General features: G+C 42.4%; 1 protein-coding gene across 1 annotated transcript in view; it reads left to right on the forward strand.

Annotated features, from left to right (window-relative positions):
- The window catches only part of Pip4k2a (phosphatidylinositol-5-phosphate 4-kinase type 2 alpha), a 158,705-nt gene extending 151,671 nt beyond the window's left edge, over nucleotides 1-7,034 (forward strand). Inside the window, exons 8-10 of the mRNA XM_027928672.3 lie at nucleotides 808-1,051; nucleotides 2,442-2,545; nucleotides 4,788-7,034. Of these exons, the coding sequence (XP_027784473.1) occupies nucleotides 808-1,051; nucleotides 2,442-2,545; nucleotides 4,788-4,868 (429 nt within the window). The 3' untranslated portion in view covers nucleotides 4,869-7,034. The remainder of the gene's footprint in view (nucleotides 1-807; nucleotides 1,052-2,441; nucleotides 2,546-4,787) is intronic.
- Nucleotides 7,035-15,862: the final 8,828 nt, after the last annotated feature.

A 15,862-nucleotide genomic window follows, 5' to 3' on the forward strand; every position in this document is an offset into this window, starting at 1 on the left:
ACCAAGTGAATCAGTTGAAACACTGCACTTAAAAGCACAGACCTGGGTGCATCCACCCAATAAAAAAGAAAGAAAAAGAAATCATGGCATAGAAAGTCAAAGAACTTGGCATACAGGAGTAGCCAAACCCACAGAGCTAGGTCTTGCCTGACAGTGTATTCCAGCCAGGGCTGCATCAGAGAAAAGGGGGTGAAAGGAACCCGGGCAGAGCACTTCAGCTTCTTCCATCCCCCTCCTTCTACCCAGAGGCCTGACAATGGTCAAGACAGAGGAACCCCACTACTTGTGATAGCACTAACAAAATTTATTTGCTGGTTGACTGGGACACTTGGGCTTTTACTTATTCATGATGGACCACATAATAATCTCCTCTGCAGGGTGAGCTGAATTTCAGAATGCTTTCCCAAACCACTCTGAGACACTGCTGGAAGCCACTTGGGAGGTCCCTGTGTTTTCCTGTTAGCCAGTCTCATTGTTGGGAGAAACTTTCCCTTCCCTCCCTCTGTGGCTCTTTCTGGCCAGTCATGCTCTCTGCTCTCTGGTGTAACCCAGCCTCATGTGAGAAATGCATGCCTCAGCATGCAACTTTGCATTTCAGGGAAAATAACCCTAATTCTGAACTGGCCCCAAGTACAAGGCTGTGTTTTAGCCAGAGAAACTGTCTTAGAGTATGAGACCCTCATACAGGGGGATTGGAGGACCCCTTTGGCACTCCTGCCTCCCCCTCCCTCACAGCCTTCCCTATATGTGAGTTGGTCTTTAAATCTTGCTTAAGATATAACTGACTGTGTCGACTCCTCCCTCCAGTTCCTTGCCCAGTTAAAGCTCATGGACTACAGCCTTCTGGTGGGAATTCATGACGTGGAGAGAGCCGAGCAAGAGGAGGTGGAGTGCGAAGAGAATGACGGGGAGGAGGAGGGGGAAAGCGACAGCACCCATCCAGTTGGGACCCCACCAGACAGTCCCGGAAATACACTCAACAGCTCACCACCCTTGGCACCCGGGGAGTTCGATCCAAACATCGATGTTTATGGAATTAAATGCCATGAAAGTAAGCTCAGTTACTGTCAATTCTTTTTACGGGTGAAGTGGTTTGATTTTTTGCACTGTGATCCATCAGTAATCAGGACCCCAGTTACAAGTGTGCTGTCCTGCAAGACTTCTCTCCAAAGTGCAAGTAAATTTGTTTGAGAACAAAAGTATGTTAAAGGGAAATGGAATCTTTCTGATGTTAGAATTAAATGTAATCAGATCCTTGAATTTTGTGATGTTGAGGGAATAGGGCAAAACCACCAACTATTTTAGCTTTATAATTTATACATTTACAGATATAAATATCTATATACACACATGTACACATTTATAGGTAAGATATACAAGAAATATTTTTAAATATTGTTAAATATTTTTTCTTAGCTGTCTTTCTTAATTATTTATTTATATTTATGTGGTGCTGAGGATTGAGCCCATGGCCTTACACATACATGCTAGGCAAGTACTCAGAGAAATACCCGCATCCCTCTCTTATCTTTTAAGTAAGTCAAAAGTATCACAAATCTATCCTGAGTGAGGCACATGTGTTGAGCCCACCATGACCTTCAGGTGGCCTTCTTGTGGGAATAGGACCCTCTTCTATAAGTCAGATTCATCTTAATCCTTAATATCTATGTAATTGAATATTTGAAGGAATATTATATTCTTCCTTAGCCATTTATTCATGAAAAAAGTCTTAGTTATATTGTTTTTGTTGTTTGAACAATACAACATGCACCTTTTTTTGTTTATTTTGTTTTGTTTATACTAGGGATTGAACATGCTAGGAAAGTTCTACCATGAAGCTACCCCCCTTACAGCATTTTCTAAAATCTCAAACTGCTTCTTAACCAAGTGGGTCTGAGTTGTTTTAGTCTTTTTATTTTTCTCACCAAAATTGTTTCTTTAACATAGAAAATTACTGTCAAATTCACGTTTTTTACCATTTATCATTTGAAACATATTTTTGAAAATATATAGAAAGTAGATAATGGAGGGAAAGCCTTCATCAATTCTGATACTATGTCCAATGAGAATTATGAACAGTGTATCTAAGAGTAGAAAAACCTTAATGAACATAATTAGTTCTACTAGTTAGATCATTTTAAAAATAGCATTTTTCTTTATACCAAATCAGTACACTATCATTAAACAAAATAAAGATTAACAAAAATATAAACACTTGATCTCACCCTCAGACCTCTGCTGTTCACAACCTCATCCTGAGGCTGTGACTTTGATTTTTGTTTGTTTGTTTGGGGTTTTTATTGTTGTTACTTTTTGGACTGAAAGAAGATTGAGTCCAGGGAACGCAGCAGAGATGCAGGAGAGACGATGAGCTGGTTTTACTGCCCCTCCTGTGACTCTCCCTCACCCCAGCTCACTCCTCTGCTCTTCTCCCTTTCCAGACTCGCCTAGGAAGGAGGTGTACTTCATGGCGATCATTGACATTCTTACTCATTATGACGCAAAAAAGAAGGCTGCCCATGCCGCAAAAACTGTTAAACATGGCGTAAGTGTCTCAGCTTCTTCCCTCTCTCTGCCCATCAGTCCCAAGTCCTCTAGGTGATGATTGTTCCCTGAGTCTGAATGCAAGGCTCAGAGCCAGCAAGGTCCACTGCGACCCCTGCACTTACCATGACTTCTGTGCCTCAAGAGAGTCTTTGGAGTTTCTGTGCTGGGGATGTGAATAGCCACATGCATCACTAGACTATTATACAGATTCTTCTGTGTTTGAAAAATACCCCAAAAATAAAAGTTAAGGGAAGATAGTTTAGTGTTTTAATATGAAATGCTCCAAGCTAAAGCAGGATTCTCCTGAATATGCAGGATTCTATTTCATTTCTCAGTAAATTGTATTTTGTTCCTATTACAGAAATCTCTTGAGTATAATATCTAAGTTTTATAACAGCAAAACCCCTCATATTTATCCTTTTTGCTCAGAATTATCATTATCCTAGGCATATTAACTTGTATTGCAGAGATCCATTACAGCCTTCCAGGTACTAAAAAGTCATGAAGCCCCATCCCACACAGATGAACTTGGGTCCTGTTTGTTGACATGGAGGAGAGGCGCCTCCCACAGATTGTGTGGAGTTAACCAAGATACACCAGGACCAGCAAACTCAATTAAAGGCTCTTTGTCATCCCAGAGATGGAACCAGCCTAAAACCATATTCCACTGGCCAAAGAAATATTTCAGTCTTATCAACAATAGCTATGGTGGCTCTGCCATATGTAGGCCACAGACCATAGACCAAGGCCCAGTGAGCACATCAGTAAGAGAGGTGTGCAGTGGGTCACCATCAGAACCTGCTGAGCACCGTTTTCAAATTATGCACATGACAGGCACACTGTCCTTTTCCCCCTGGTCATTCCAGCTCATAAGTTGAGGTTAAGGTCTTCAGAAGGCTCCATGTTGGTTCTCATGTTCTGCTCAGATGAAAACCATCGGTAATTTCAAAGACAGGATTGGAACAGAATCCCTGTATCATTTTCCCACTTGTATGACCTTGAAGAAATATTTTTGGAGCTTTAGTTCCCTGGGCTGATAAAGGGATTCTAATGCCTTGCTTGGTAGGGAGTTACAGGGGGATGTATGAGCACACTATGAAATTGAAGTGTACCATGGCCAACATGGCTCTGTCTTAGTCTCCCAAGTAAATTACCAGTTTAGCTCTGTAACATGGCCTAAAATCATGGGCAGTTTGTAAGAACAAAACATTACTCTTAGCAAAGGGGCGCTGTGCTAAGCTTGTGTTAGGGGTCAGCCTGCCATCATGACCTGCTCTTCAGTGGAAACCCTAGCAGGCCAGGCCTGGAAATTACCAGTTTGCCCATGAACATGAGTGTCTAACCATAGCACCTAGGGACTTAGTTGAACTCTGGCCTTACCCTTTGTAGTTCAGGAAGCTGGCCAGTAGCTGCCTTGAGTGTGCTGGTCAGCACTGTTCATCTCAGAATAAAAAATCCCCCCTGGGCTTCTGCAAAGGGTCATGCTTCCTGACTCTATGCAGGTTTCTGTGAAAGGAGAACAGTGGCACCCCTGTCCTGCTGCCAAGACACCACCCCCTCCCCCTTGGGGGTGGCAGGGAGCATATAAGTTGATAACCTACTCACCTGGCTATGGTACCAGGAAAGAGCTTGGGGCAGTGTCCCAGGATCTGTCACTGCTATCACTTACCTCTTGTAAACTGAGGAGGTCCTGAAAAATTAACACAATCCTCATTGTTATCAAGGTTTCACTTTTGCCAATTGTTCATTTTTGTCATCTCCAGTCTGCTTTCTTGCAACGTAAAGGCATTGTCCCTTTGCCTCTAAATGTCAATCACATCAATTTGATGTTAATGTACCAAACATGGCCAATTTTATTTTATTTTTTTTTTAGATTGTAAATTTTCCCTTTTTTTGGTATGTGATAATAGTCTCTAGTGCTGCTGTGAGCCTTTGCTTCATTTTCAGACATAGATTCGTAGGCATCTTGATTACTATGCCAAACAGTCTAGGTAATTTGGGTTACGGTGGTTCAACGGTAGAGACTACATAGATGTGAACATTGTTAGCTGGAAGGCTGGGGGTGTAGCTCACTTGCCCATCATGCTTGAGGACTTTCATTGGATCCCTAGCACTACCAAAAAAAAAAAAAAAAATAGCATTATATTCATCTGCAATGGGAAATAACTGTAAATATCGAGTAGTAATGTAGGGAAACCATAAACATTATATCAATATTCTTTTCCTCTAAAACTGCCCAGGCTGGAGCCGAGATCTCAACAGTGAATCCAGAACAGTATTCAAAGCGCTTTTTGGACTTTATTGGTCACATCTTGACGTAACCTCCCACACAGCCTTGGACAGACATGAGCGTGGGAAGGACAGAGGTGGCTTCGTGTAGGAAAAATGAAAACCAAACTCAATGAAGCACTCATCTTGCAGGAAGCAAACCTCCTTGTTTACATCTTCAGGCCAAGATGACTGATTTGGGGGCTACTCGCTTTAACAGCTACCTGATATTTCCCAGCATCGTTCTAGCTATTTCTGACTTTTCGTGTGTGTGTGTGCGCACACACGCTCGCGTGCACATTTTAAAATAATCAATTAATTAATTAATTAATTAAAACCCATCAGCTTGAATCAGAATGTGTTACCACAAGGAAACCCTCTGATTCGGGCTGTGGCCGAAGGAATGAGTGAAGGAATGAATGAGCACGTGGGGGGAGGGTAGAAGGAAACGCACGTCAGAGCAGCCGGGTGGGCACACACGATAAACTGTAGATCGGTTTATTGTTTTGAGTTGAAAGATGTGAGACAGTATTCATAATAATAATGAAGATAATAATAATGATGATAATAATAATGATGATGATTAAAAGGAAAAAAGAAAACCTTACTGCGAATGTTACACTTCCACCCCGCACGCAGACACTCCTTAATAGTTGTCACCTGAGCCCCCGGGCACTGGGTGGGAGAATGCTGGCGTCTCCATGTACACTGGTTTGAGGTTCCATCCCCGCAGTTTGGGGACCTCCAGTGTCCTGGAGTAACACCCCTCCTCCTCCTCCAAGAAGCTGATGCCGGGACTCTGTCTACATTTTCACCTCCCTAAATATGTGCAGGAAAACTGCTTGCTTCCCTTCTCTTGCCTGGGGACTCACTGTTACACCCTATGTTGCAGTCTAGGAATTAATGCTACAACATAAAAACCAAGCTTACCTGAGAGGCGCATAGTTTGGGGCAATGGTAGCTACATCTCCTGCTGCAGGAAGATGAGCAAAGAAATAAAATTGAATTCTCCCGGGATCGAATGCAGATCTGAATTATAAGAGTTTTGCGTTTGACCACCGTTTAAACAACAATGGTGTTTTGTTACGAATTATCCCTTTAACTGAAACCCTCAGTTTTACTGTTTACATTATTAGGAAAACAGGGATATTTTTGAATCTAAAAGTTTAATATACAGCATGTGATTTTTGAAGTTTACATGTAAAGTCATTTTACAGTGTAGGTGAAATGATGTTTGTTGTATTTTGAGATGTGTCCTGCAGTTGTGTTTTTGAGTGAATGTTTTGTTCAAAGTACATGATAGACAGTCTTACAATAAAAAGAAAAGGATTGTTTTGTCTCCTCCAGATGTACATTTATCAACCTAATGATTTAAAAAAAAAATTTAACCCAAATCTGGTTATATAAGTTCATTGCCCTAAACTGTGCTGATTGTGTTTAATCAGGTGAAAAAGTTCCAACATAAACCATGTACCTACCAACTTCTCTGCATTTTCTAAAAGGCATCAAGTTATAAATACTAGACTTGCTTAGAGTAGGTTATCAACTTATATGCTGTGCTAAAAGCTGTGCCTTTAAAACTCTTTGTTCAAAACATGAGATGGTTTTTGTAGGCAGTTTCAGAAAAGGAAAAATAAATCTACCCTTTGATAATGACCTACAACCCAACCCCCCCACCCCAAGCTGCCTCTTCCCTTTACTGGAGGCTGCAGGTGTGCCCAGGGTATGTGGGCTGCCTTCACAGCGTCTCTGGAAGCCAGCAGCAGTGTCATCCCATTACCATCTCCTGACTTTACATGATCTGTTCTCCAGTGATGTTAGCTCCACTGTAACATAGTTGCACAAGTCTGTATTTTATGTATTTAAATTAATCAGTGCTATGATTTGGTTCCCCACTACCACCATTAATTATGGCATCAACCCCACTTCAGTGTCCCAAAGTTGTACCATGGTTCCTTTGACCCAAGACTTACAGACATGAGACCCTGAAGTAAAGACAAGGTACATATTCATGATTTGAGTAACCATTTTCTTTGTCGCCAATCTGTGTATGCTTTTAGAAGTTTACAAAATGCTTTATTTTTGTCTGTAACAGCCTCTGTCAATCATTTCTGTTGTTTGGACAGAGTGAGGAAGTTTGCCTTGTATCTCCCAGTGCTAACAATACACTCCAGTCATGAGCCAGGCTTTACAAAATAAAGCACTTTGATGACTCACAAGGTGGATCCTTTGTTCCTTCGTCTCAGCTGTGTTTCTCTGTGCTGCCAACGAATTTTAAATGCTCAGTACCAAGAGTATCTACCTAATCCATGAAAAGGTAAAAGTCAAATTGAATTTTTTCAGTTTCAAGAGCTTTGCCTTCAATGTGTGAACTATTTTCTCATTAAATAAAAATAACTTTTCTAATAAAACTGACTTTCTTCAAGATGGACAGGTAGAGAAAAAAAAAAAAAAGTCTCTGGAGAATATCCCAGAAGCCACATGGGTCAGCATTTTTTAAAACCTTCATTGGGGTTGGTGCCTGTAAGCAAACATGGTGCTGTGGTAGCACTTGTTCTGGAAATGCACGCTCTACTTCATTGATACTAGGAGATGGTTTAAACATGGTGCATGTTTCACGTTGTTTGTGTGCAGTTTGGTCCCCAAGGAACAGGAGACCAACACGGGAAACTGCACCAGCTGCACTGAGCCACACGAGAACACACAAGACACACCTCAAACATCGCCAGCGCCTCGGCTCACTATGGTGTGATGCATCAGGCACACCCACCTCTGGAGCCGAGACTTTCTGCCTGGCCTCAAGTCACCCTTCTTTCTCCACTTTACAATCACCAAGAGCTGCGATCCTCTGACAGCCATGATCACAGGCTCTACTCAATTTTTCAGAGTTATTTGTACTTACTTTGGTATTTATATTTTCCAGCCATTTAGCATGTTAGAAACTCCTGCCATTTTTATTGAATTGGGCCGGGGGGGGGGGGGAGTGGGGGGTGGGCGGGGGGGACCATGAGTAGTGTAGTTTTAAGGTGTTGTGCCCCTAGTTTAATTTTCCTGAGAAGTTGTATGATTTTTACTGTATGCTTTTGCCTAAAACTAATTTCTAAGGACACTTCTGTCACATTATTACAGAACTGATTGGTCAGCGGGGAGCTTTAATTCTGTTTTCTTTGTGGGTGATTTGAGTGTTTTTCCTTCATTTTTGTTATTTAATTTCCTGAAATGAAAAATTTCCTGGTTCCAGAAAATTAGTTCTTTCTAACTTAAAAAGCACAAAAGTTGTTATGAAGCATTAACCCTTGACACAACACTTTAGAAGTAGTAGTTAGGAGTTAAGTGCAAGCTATGAGGAGCTCTGTGTCATGAGCAGTAATGGCCATAGCGTGCGCATGTATATAACAGGCCCAGAGGTTGAGCAAAGAATTAAACTCCCGGAACTCTTGCCATCAGAGGTCTCTGAGGCCTTTCACACTACCCCACACGAGTTGGCACAAAATCAGTGATCATAGTCACTATTATACATGTGTATCCTTTGATCTCTCAAAATAAATGGCTCCATCTCTTCCTTTATCCCCATCTTCTTAAATAGCAGTTTATTAAATTTCAATTACATGATGTAGAGATTGCTACATTAACAACATAAGAATTAGACTTCATAAAAGACAGAAATTCTGCTATACCTTTTAAATTTCTATGATAGGAGTGCCCTGATACTACAGGGATCTTGGATCTTGACTGTCCCTCAAAGGCCATGTGTTGAAGGCTTGGTCTCCTGTATGTGGCACTATTGGGAGGTGGTGGAACCTGTAGGAGGTGGGTCTAGTGGAACAAAGTCGAGTCACTGAGGGTGTGCTCGCAAAGGAGATGTGGATCCTGGTCCAATTCCCCTGCCCACCATGTTTCTCTCTCTCACTCTCTCTTGCTCACTTGCTCTTTGCCTCCACAGGCCCAAGTGACAGGGCCAAGCAACCATGGATGGAAACCTCTGAAACTATGAGCCAAAATAAACCTTCTCTCTTTTTAAGTTGCTTATCTCAGGCATTTGGTCACAATGACAGAAAAAGTAACTAGCACACCTACACAACCTTGTTCAGCATCTGGCCAACCTTCCTTTGCTCCCCTTTCCGTTATTCTGAACTGGTATCTTTAAACTGTCGGTATATCAAAGAGGCACTCATGGTGAAGTGACTCTGAAGACCACAGAAGCAGGGAAATTAGAGTTGAAAACTTAAAGTGATTGTTGAAAGTTCTTTCATAAAAAAAAAAAAAATACCCTAAAGAGTAGAGTACCATTTTTCAAAACTAATCGCCCTTCCGAAGTTTGTTTTAGTTCTGTTTTTTTGTGATTCTGTGAAAATCCTGTCAAAGGTTAGTTAAATGCCACCATCTGTAATATTCTTTCACTCTTAAACACTGTGTCAGTTTAATTTCATAAGAGAGAGGATAAAAGATTACAGTTTCCCAGAATGAGCTGCAATAGATCTGTGTTTTCTAAAATCCCACACTCGGTGTTGTAAGAGGTGTTACAGATGAGGAAATTGTCAACCTATATAACAACAGAGAATGGCTCTCTTGAGATCTAAAAAAGACTTTACTCAGGAATGTTCAGAAAAGTGCAAACTGGGATGTGTGTGCTATAAATAATTCAGGGAGACAAAGACAAGTTTTTAAAGGTAAATGAGAGAGATTACATAAGTTGTTCTGAAGCAGTTACCCTTGACTACAAGGATTCCTAACCCAGGTGCTACTGGCCCAAGACTAAATAGGCAATTGCTAGGCAGACATCCCTGTAGAAATAGTCACTGTGTAAGGTTGCAGTGGCTTTTCTGCAGGGAGTCTTTGCAGTGGTTATCATCACAGTGGCTTGTGCTTGAGAGCCCCGCCCTCCTGGCCTCCCTGCTCCATTGTGTTAGGTCGGTGTAAGGTGACTCCATTTTGGTATTGGTATCTTTCACTAAACCTTTGCCAGGAGAGACCACAGTGGTTAGTGGCAACACCTGGGTTTAAACTCAGCTCTTCCTCCAACTCAGGAGTGGAAGTTGATGTGTGGCCAGTGGGCCCAGGCGCTCCTGAACAGTGGACTCCCCATTGCCCCATGAGGATCAGTACACAGTAGTCCTTTCCCTCTCCTCCTGGCTTGGTCTAGCAGTTCATTGTTAAGGATGGTGATGAGCACTCAGTGTTTAAAAATCAAGGAATCTCCCTGGAAATATGAAAATATTCCTAGATCTGCTGAATGACAGCCTCTGGAGGCGGAACTTGGAAATCTGCCATTAAGATATGCTTCGGAGGTGTTTCTCATGAACAGCCAGGATTGGAAACCATTGGCTGAAATGGTTCACTGATTACTAATTTTAAATATTTTTCCTAATATCTTTATCTCCTCCTCTCTCCTGCCTCCGTCCCCCACCTCCTTTTCCCATACTTTCTGCTGGTATGTGAACAAGATAGCCTTGCCTGAGGGCCAATTCCATCCTCAGTGTGGTTTTTATTACAAGTAAAGGTTTCTTGGAACACAGCCACACCTATTTATTTAGTATTTTCTAGGATTACTTTCAGGCTATAATGTCAAGAGTTAGCAGTTGTGACAGAGATTTTATGGCCCACAAAGCCTAAAATGTTACCATCTAGCCGGTTATAGGACAATTTTGCTGACCCCCGAAGTAGAGCCTCATTGTAGTATCACAGTCATTTGCAGAACTGTGAGCTTCAGCTACACTTTCTTCACATATTTCCTCATCTGTGATATGATATAAAGCAAAGTTTGACAAGCACTTCAAAACTTGGCAGCAAAATTGAATGTTAAATTTTTGGCCTATTTTATAATTGAATTGTCTGTGCTTCTTAATACCCCATCATAAATACATCCACAGTGATTGCCTTTGATGAGTGCTTAGTTCTGGGGTCCCTTGGTTTTCAAATCAGGATGATAGATTGGGGGGTTGATTGTTTGTTTAAGAAAAGAAAACAACCCCTGAAGCTGAGAAAGCCTGGAGATCAGATCCCCTGTCTTCATTGTCGCACTCTAACTCCTATATCTGTGACTATTCCTGCCCCATGCCATTTCTAATTAAATTCCCTGTCCTCATTATCATCAGTATAGAAATAAATCAAACTCTGTATCGGGTGATTGTCCCCTGTGTGTCCAATTCCAGGTTTTTCTGATCACATAAGAAGAGCTACGTTCCTGTTTCCCCTGCCTGGTCACAAATGTTCCTGGAGACCTGTGTCCTCCACAGAGAACTCCACCTTCTATCTGGAGTTGAGATGGTCACAACTCCACAGTTTTTGTTGAAATTATACCTCCTTTTGCATTTGCATTTTAGTAAATTGCTCTGGTTACCTTAAACCAACAGCACAGTGACCAGTGGCATTGTGGATCCAAGAAACCCACTGAGAAAGGGTCATAAACTTAAATGATTCTGTCCATTTGTTAGAATCCCATAAAAACAGATGACTGAGCTCTTCAACGTGTGACATTTTATTGTCTTGAGAAGCAACTTTAATATCTCTGCACAGACCTTTTTTGTTTTCCACCATGGTGGGCATCCAACACAGAGCCTGCCACATGCTAGGCGGTGTTCTACCCCTGAGCTACACCTCAGCCCTGGTTCCTCTTTTTTTAATCGGGTCTTTTAAGCTTCCTCTCCCCTGCTCTCCACACCCGCAGGCTGGCAGCAGGGGTGGGCAGCACAAGTTCTGTTGGCATTTAATTTGGTTTGTTTTTCTACTTAAAGGTAATTTGAGTCCCATGGTATTCTCTTGTCTACTCATACTGCAGAAGGTGAGGATCATGAGTGATTTTATAGGCTCTTCTTGCTGGATTTATGGGCATTTTAGGAGTGTAAATAGGAAGATTCAGGATTAGGTGGTCCCTATTGTCCTTCATATGGAAGTTCCTATTGAGCTTTAAATGTGCCTCTGGTTTGGACCTGGGTGTTCTACTCTCTGTTTAAAATTGCTTCTAGTTGATTGCAACCACTTTCGACTTCTGTTTTCAATGATGTCATTAATGCCTATGGATATATCTCCTGCCCTTATCTCTCCTTCAAGATCCCAAACTTTCCTAAATTGTCTGTTCTGCTTCACTTGGATGTTTCAAAGGTCCTTAATCCCCAAACCCTGCAATACCATCCTAACTTCATGCTATTATCTACCCCAAGCCTAGGCTGCCTTCTGTTTTTCTGCTTACCCTCAAGTATTTAGTTAGGCAAAACAAAAATCTTGGAAATAATTCCTCCCTAACCTCAATTCCATCAACCCTTCCCACATCCAATAATGTCACATCCCCTTAGTTCTCCCTCTTAAATAGTCCCCAAATCCATCTACTTCTCCCCAAACAAGATGTCATCATCTTGTTTAAGTACCCAGAATCCATTTAGTTACTCAGCCAGAAACCTGGGAACATCCATTCATGATATCCTTTTCCATCCCTCCCTTCCACATTTACTGTGTCTGCCAATCCCAACTGGCTCTTTTCAAAATATCTCATTCCTTTAATAACTGCTTGTTCCCACTGCTAGGAGGCTGGTGCAGGTCACTGTCACCTATCATTGTCTGCCCTCTTGCTAAAAAGTCAATCAAGTACATGTCACTCATATATTAAAACCTTTCAATGGCTCCCCATTGTACTTAGAATAAAATCCATCCTCCCCACATAGCCCGCCTGGCTAACTCTTCTTGTCCCCTGCTTACTTCTTAGATTCAGTCCACTCTTCCAGCAGCTCCCTCTGTGCTCCAGCTACACCTGATTTATTTCTGTTTCTCAAACAACCAGAATCTCCCCACATAGGGTCTTTGCCTGTGCCCTTCACACATCCTGGAATGTCCTTCCTTGGCTCTTCACAGGACTTGCTCCTCCTTATGCCGAACATCCTGTGAAGAGGACATTCTTCTATTCGCTATCATAACACTATTTATTTCCATTATCTCAGCAGTCATTTTTTTCCGCATGTGTTTGTTTGCTTATTTACTGTTAATTTTCTGTATGTTCCTTGTGATAATGTAGACACACAGGTGTTGGGGGGTGGGGGACCCAGGAAAGGCCTTTGTGCTCTCCAGGGAGGAAACAGCTGCCAAAAGAAAGTGATCCACCTAATCAATCTAACTTGAGATCCAAAAGGTCTTGTGTTGAAGAGGGGGTGGGGTTGAGGTGGCTCGTAAGAAGAGACAGTTTGGTCAGAAAAAAACCATAGATAGAGAGATCCAAGACAACACAGCACTTTCAAGTGGTTTCCTGTGACTGGCATGTTAGTTGGAAGCCAAGAATATCAGGAAGTTGAACAAGATGGGGTAGCACATTGCATCCTGTATCTGTAGATGATTGTATTTAGAACTTACTCCTTTGATACATGGCAGTTCCTCTGATGGGAATTTATCCTACATTTAAACTCAAAGGGGTAAAACAATCTCTGTACATTTGTGGAAGCACTATTTGTATTGGCATAAGTGGGAAATAACTTCACTATCTGGTGAAGGATACTGTTAAATACGTGAGAGTTTAATGCTGAAAAGGGAGAACCATGCCACTTGTTTTAATCAGCTTTTTTACTGCTGTGACTTAAAGCTCTGACCAGCATTATTGTAGAGGAGGAAAGGTTTATTTGAGGGCTCACGGTTTCAGAGGTCCTAATCCATAGAAGGCTGGCTCCATTCCTCGGGACTCCAGGTGAGGCAGAACATCATGGCAGAAGAGTGTGGCAGAGGGAAGCAGCTCACATCATGGTGATCAAGAAGCAGAGAGAGTTCTCTGCTTGCCAGATGCAAACACATATACCAAAGCCACACCTAAATTCCCACCTCCTCCAGCACACCCTACCACTCAGTTAATCCCTATCAGGGGATTAATTCACTGATTGGGTTAAGACTCTCACAACCCCAATCATTTCTCCTCTGAACCTTCTTGCATTGTCTCACACATGAACTTTTGGGGGACACTTCACATCCAAACCATAACACCACTCATAACAAGAATAAAGGAGGACTGCCAAAGGCCGGCTGCAGCAAAATAACCGGGGGCGTGACGAATAACTTGTGTAGATTGATACAGCAGGAGAGGGAGCCATTTATTGCAGGACAGGAGCAGTATTTATACATTCCACAGAGCTTATCTAATTAGCATAAACTAGATACATCAGTCAACCAATAAGGAATCTCCACACTTAATGGCTCGCTGGCCTTACTTCTCAAACCACTCCCTCTGGCATTTTGCCAGGCACCATCCAGACTTGTTTACGAACTCTAACATTTCTCTGGCAAAATGCCAGGAGCCATCCCGACTTGTTTACAGACTCTAACAGAGGACCTCAGTGTGTGGAGGTTGAAATGATCTGTTCATGTACTGACAAATGAACAAACAACAATAAAAACCTGTTGTCAAACAGTAAATAGAGGATAATTCCATTTGTGTGTGGGGTTTTGTTTGGTTGGTTTGGTTTGGTACTAAGGATCTAACTCAAGAGTTCTTTACCACTGAGCTACACCCCCAGATTTTTTTATTTTGAGACAGGGTCTCACAAAGTTGCTAAATTGCTTAAGTCCTCTCCAAATTGCTGAGGCTGGCCTTGAACTTGCAATCCCTCTGCCCCAACCTCCTGAGTCGCTGAGATTATAGGTGTGCACCACTGAGCCCAGCATACACTTGTGTTTTAAATGGATGCCTACTGTATCTATGATGCATGATGTAACTGGAGCAAACACAAGAAACCAGTGGCAGTGATGGCCCGTCGGGAGGGGAAGTGAGTGCTGGGAGACAGAGATGGGAAGGAGACTTCCTCTGTACTACGTACGCTTTTGTAAGCTTCCCATTCATTTACCTTTCCAAAGAGAACTTAAATCATAACCCTTTAAAAGAGAGATGCTATTGAAATTGAGGGGAAAATTGAGACTTTCAGAGTGTTCTTTGTTGTGACTTGGAGTACTCACAATTTCTTGTTCTTCAAATTTATTTCCATTAAATTAAAAAAGCCAGAGCAAGGGTTGAAAGTCCGGGCATCAGGGAGATACCCCAGCTGCCCACTTCTACCTACATAAACTACAACCCCTTCCAAGGGGCAATGGACAAAGTTGTTCTCAGACTGGGTAACCATTCCATCTCTCAGAGCCTGCTCTGCAGTGGGGGAGTGATCCAGTACTGACACTTCACAGGGCCGGAGAAGGACACAGAGAGCACAGAGATGTCTCCAGCAGGGGCCAAGTGCGCGGTTAATTCTCCTCTCGTGGCAGCATTGCTGCAGGCACGTGAGGTAGGGAAGACAATGCAGGGCAGCTTTGCAAGCCCTTTCTGGAGAATGTCGTAGGTTCACCCAGAGTTAAATTCTCACTTCCACATTCTCAGCACCCCAAGCCGATTTCGTAAAGGGTAACACCTAGGCGATGATTGGTTGATGGGTTGGGCATTCTCATGGCTGAATTGAATCACACTGAGTCGGTGATGGTACCAGACGTCAATTCACCTCCTCATTATTCTTGGAGTGTGTGTCCATTCGGCACTTACAACTTGTAAAAATACGATGTCAAAGCTTCCCACCCCACTGCTCTGCTTTCTCATTTTTATTTCTCACTTTTTATTTATTTATTTTTTTTATTTATCCCAACCATAATTCCCACAGGGGCATAAACAAATGAGATGTGTGAATCAGATGTCAACAGCAGCCGGATGTCTATGCAGGCAGCGGCCATAACAATCAGCAGAGGAAGGAGAGGGCAGTGTGGGCGGCTGTGTCTGGGCTGTCAGGTAGGTGTCCCAGACACCTATAAAACTAGGGTTAGCACAGTAAATGCAGCCAAGATACAAGATCTCTAGATAAATGGAAAAAGCAGACCTCCGGGACTTGATTATACAGAATTTACATCACAATCTCTCATTTAACAAACTTTTATTGGGTTTCTATTATGTGTTAAGCTGTGTGAGCCACTGACAATGTGAAAGTCAATGAACTAAAGAAGCTTATGGGCTGGTGTGCCAGATAACTCACCAGCATGCCAGAACCACAGCACAGGGGGCACCATCTCGCCAAGGCTCCAGGCCCCTGCCTCTGCCTGCTGCCCG

Source organism: Marmota flaviventris, chromosome 12, assembly GCF_047511675.1.
Source record: "Marmota flaviventris isolate mMarFla1 chromosome 12, mMarFla1.hap1, whole genome shotgun sequence".
Classification (NCBI taxonomy): domain Eukaryota; kingdom Metazoa; phylum Chordata; class Mammalia; order Rodentia; family Sciuridae; genus Marmota; species Marmota flaviventris.